Source organism: Diplodia seriata, assembly GCF_021436955.1.
Source record: "Diplodia seriata strain FDS-637 chromosome Unknown scaffold_1, whole genome shotgun sequence".
Lineage (NCBI taxonomy): Eukaryota > Fungi > Ascomycota > Dothideomycetes > Botryosphaeriales > Botryosphaeriaceae > Diplodia > Diplodia seriata.
The window spans coordinates 1,055,245-1,058,704 of NW_027117308.1; the positions used below are offsets into that span (position 1 = coordinate 1,055,245).

Here is a 3,460-nt window from a genome sequence, read left to right on the forward strand (position 1 = left end):
ATGGCGGCGCGTTCCAATATGGACCAGGCGCAGCCTGGCGACACCCTCCTGGTCATCCGTAAGTCGCCTCACGCGCCGCCCGCCGCGCGCGCCGCGACTGCCTCCGCGCGCTCCCGTGCCCGCATGCTGATGTGCTGAGCCACCCAGACGAGTTCAACGCGCGCAGCCCCGACGAATTGAGCCTGAAGCGCGGCGACCGCATCGAGCTCATCGAGCGCGACGACGACTTTGGCGATGGCTGGTTCCTGGGCCGCCACCTTCAGAACGGGCATACCGGCCTCTTTCCAGAGGGTACGCCAGCTCTCCCTTTCCGCTCGCGGAGGAATGGCTAACTGAGCTAGTCCAGTCTACACACAGCTGGCCCCGCAGCCTACCTTTACCTCTGTCCTGAATACCCGCCCTGGCGTTGCCTACACCACTAGTCCTACCGCGACCACCGGCCCCTCGTTCGCAAGCCTCGATGGTGCCCGCCCCGACGACCAGCTGCAGTCAACGCAGCCCGCTTCTCCTTCCACAACGCCTAGCACCTTGGGCCCTCAGCGCTCTGCGACTGCACCAATGGCGCTGTCTGCGGTTGCCACAATGAATAGCAGCCAGCGGGCGCTGTCGGGAGAGCAGAGGAGTCCCGTCATGAACGAAACCCTAAGCGTTATCGACGAGCACTTGACCGATATCAACACCCCGCGCAGCAGCCTGTTGCGAGACCTCCGCACCAACACCGATAGCGGAAGCGAGTACAGTAGTCATGTGGAACACAGATTGTCGTACATCAACGGCCAGGAGACCGATGAGGAGGAGAACGGACTGCACACCCTGCAGGAGATCAGACACTGGACGCCGCTCCAGGTTGCCGAGTGGCTGGAGGACGTTGGCGTGGACAGGCGTCATTGCGATGTTTTCAAGGACCAAGAGATATCCGGGGAAGTCTTACTGGGCATGGATCAGGCATCGGTCTTCATGAAGGAATTCGATCTTGGCGCTATCGGCCCACGTCTAAAGATCTGGCAAAAGATCAAGGCCCTTCAGCAAGAGGTCACTGATGCGGTGCGTAACTCTCAGGGTATGCAGGATTATTCTGGGTCGGAACAGGGCTCGAATGCAGGCTCCATTCGCCATCGCAGCACATCGATTGGAACAGTACTTCCTCGTATCCCGAGTTTGATGGACTCCAATGGCGGCAGGCCATCGAGTCGACAGCAGGGAAACAGAGGGAGTTCGCAGCAAGGAATTGGATCTGTACCCAGTACTCCAGGTACTCCCCGAAACGACACCAGGCGTCCCTCTGCGGCGTCTATCAGAGAAATGAATCACCACCGCAGGCACTCTTCGGTCGAGTTTGCAAACTTGCCCACCACTCCCACAACTCCCAGCAATGTACACGTAACCCAGGCAACACCGACCACGCACAAGAAGCAACCTTCGTTCGATCGGAACTGGAAAATGGGAGAACCCAATGGGCGGCCAGCTTCCGCAGCGCAAACGCGGCCTGAAACCCCCACTGAAGGCAGTCCACGTGGCGCAGGTCTGAAAGTGGTAACGCCCGAACTCGACCGCGGCTATTTCTCTGGCGGGGAGGTTGAGAATCGCAAACAGAGAAATGTCCTGCGCAAGGGGCATAGTCCAAGTCATTCCCGGACGAGCTCTGGGAACGATGGAAGGCGCCTGTCAGCTTTCAAACGCCACAGCAGAATTGGAAGCAGCGACTCGATGCGGGACATTTCCGAACCTACCGCTCTCACTTCCTTCTACAGCCCGGGCGCGAAACGTACTCAGAGTGCTCGCACAGCCAGTGGACCTGAACTGCGGAGCTCACCTAAAGCCCTTAGCAAGGAACGGTCTGCAACAGTCACGAAACTGGATTACGGAGCGCCCAGTATCGACGCCATCGCTTCGTCGCCAAACCTGGTAGAAAGCGAGGAGCCACCGAGTGGACGCGCTTCGCCTCCGCCTGCCATTCAACGGCACCCGAAGCCGCGCGCAACCGGTCTTCGGGCGATTTCCGACGCCCTTGCTGGAACATTGAGCGGGACCAAAAATCCTCCGCTCTCTCCTAACAAAGACTCTGCCATGAACTCTCCGGCCCGGACTGGATCCAGCACGCCGTCGCAGACTTCCAAGAGCTTCGATTCCGGAGAGGCGCCACCGGACGTTCTTCGTAGTGCCACTGGCAACTCGATGACCTCCAGTGCCGCTAGCAGCGCCCCAAAGAAGAAGACGAAGAAAGAGACCAGCGCGTACCAGAGGGGGTTGGAGAATAAGCCGCCGTCGGAAACGATACCGGGATCCGACTACAACGGATGGATGAAGAAGAGATCGTCGAACATGATGACAACGTGGAAGACGAGGCTGTTCGTGCTCAGGGGCCGACGTCTATCGTATTACTATTCCGAGTTCGACACGGCGGAGAAGGGCCTGATCGATATATCGGGTCACCGTGTGCTGCCAGCTAACAACGAACGTATGACGGGCCTCCATGCAACGATAACCGGGGCCAAGTCATCGCCGACGTCTCCCCACAACGCAACCTTGACAACGTCAGCGCAAACAGACGCAGCGAACGAAATCGACATCAAGGAAGACCCATCGGGCATGTTCATCTTCAAGCTGGTGCCGCCTCGGGCCGGATTGTCGAAAGCAGTCAACTTCACCAAGCCAACGGTGCATTACTTCGCAGTAGATAATCTTCAGCAGGGGCGTCTTTGGATGGCGGCACTCATGAAAGCAACGATTGATCGCGACGAGAGCAAGGAGGTCATCAGCACCTACCAGCAAAAGACAATCTCGCTGGCCAAGGCACGGGAGATGCAGCAACGGCCCCCAGCGCTGATGGGAGAGGACGAGGATGATGAGAGCGTCAATCCCAACAAGATCGACGAGGAGGATGAGGAAAGGGGCTTGGCTATATCTGGGCTGGAAGACGAAAAGGCCGACGGCGATTCGGCTGACGACCCGAAGCGCTCAGGCAGCGTCGGGGCCAGCGAGGCGGCAAGTGTGGCACCTGCATCGGTGGAGAGTGAGGCTGCGAGTAAAGAGTGATGGAGTTCCAGCGGTCGCCTGCTCATTGGTAGAGCACCACCTTGCTCGACGAAAGCAAGGTTGCTTTCTTCTCTTTGTCTTCTTTTCCTCACACCACTCGGCCTGTTTTTCTTTGGGGATATCTTGGGGTTGCAGGGGACGGTTTTTCAAGGGTAGTCCCTGTGTGGGTTTCTTCATGGCTTGGTGCTTGGCTGCATCAAGCCGTCGGCGATGGGCGAGACATTTTCCTTGTTCCCTTTCCCTCACGGCACTGCACTGGGTTATAGTCCGTTTTCTATTAGCATATCTGGACGACGGTTATGAACGTTGGCCTACGGGTTGATTTGGTGGTATAGGATCGAGTACCCCTGGAAGCGCCGCAGTACGTACGGTGCTCACGTCTCTTTGCTCTCTTCTCCAGCCTGGCTCCCTCTTCTCTTTTTAC

At 58.1% G+C, this 3,460-nt stretch overlaps 1 protein-coding gene across 1 annotated transcript; it reads left to right on the forward strand.

Moving 5' to 3' along the window:
- Positions 1 to 3,036, forward strand: BOI2 (polar growth protein; the record flags this gene model as incomplete). Its single annotated transcript, XM_066771832.1, has 3 exons — positions 1 to 58; positions 148 to 291; positions 347 to 3,036. 3 exons carry the CDS (start codon positions 1 to 3, stop codon positions 3,034 to 3,036), a joined length of 2,892 nt encoding a protein of 963 aa, XP_066637111.1.
- Between the last annotated feature and the right edge of the window lie 424 nt (positions 3,037 to 3,460).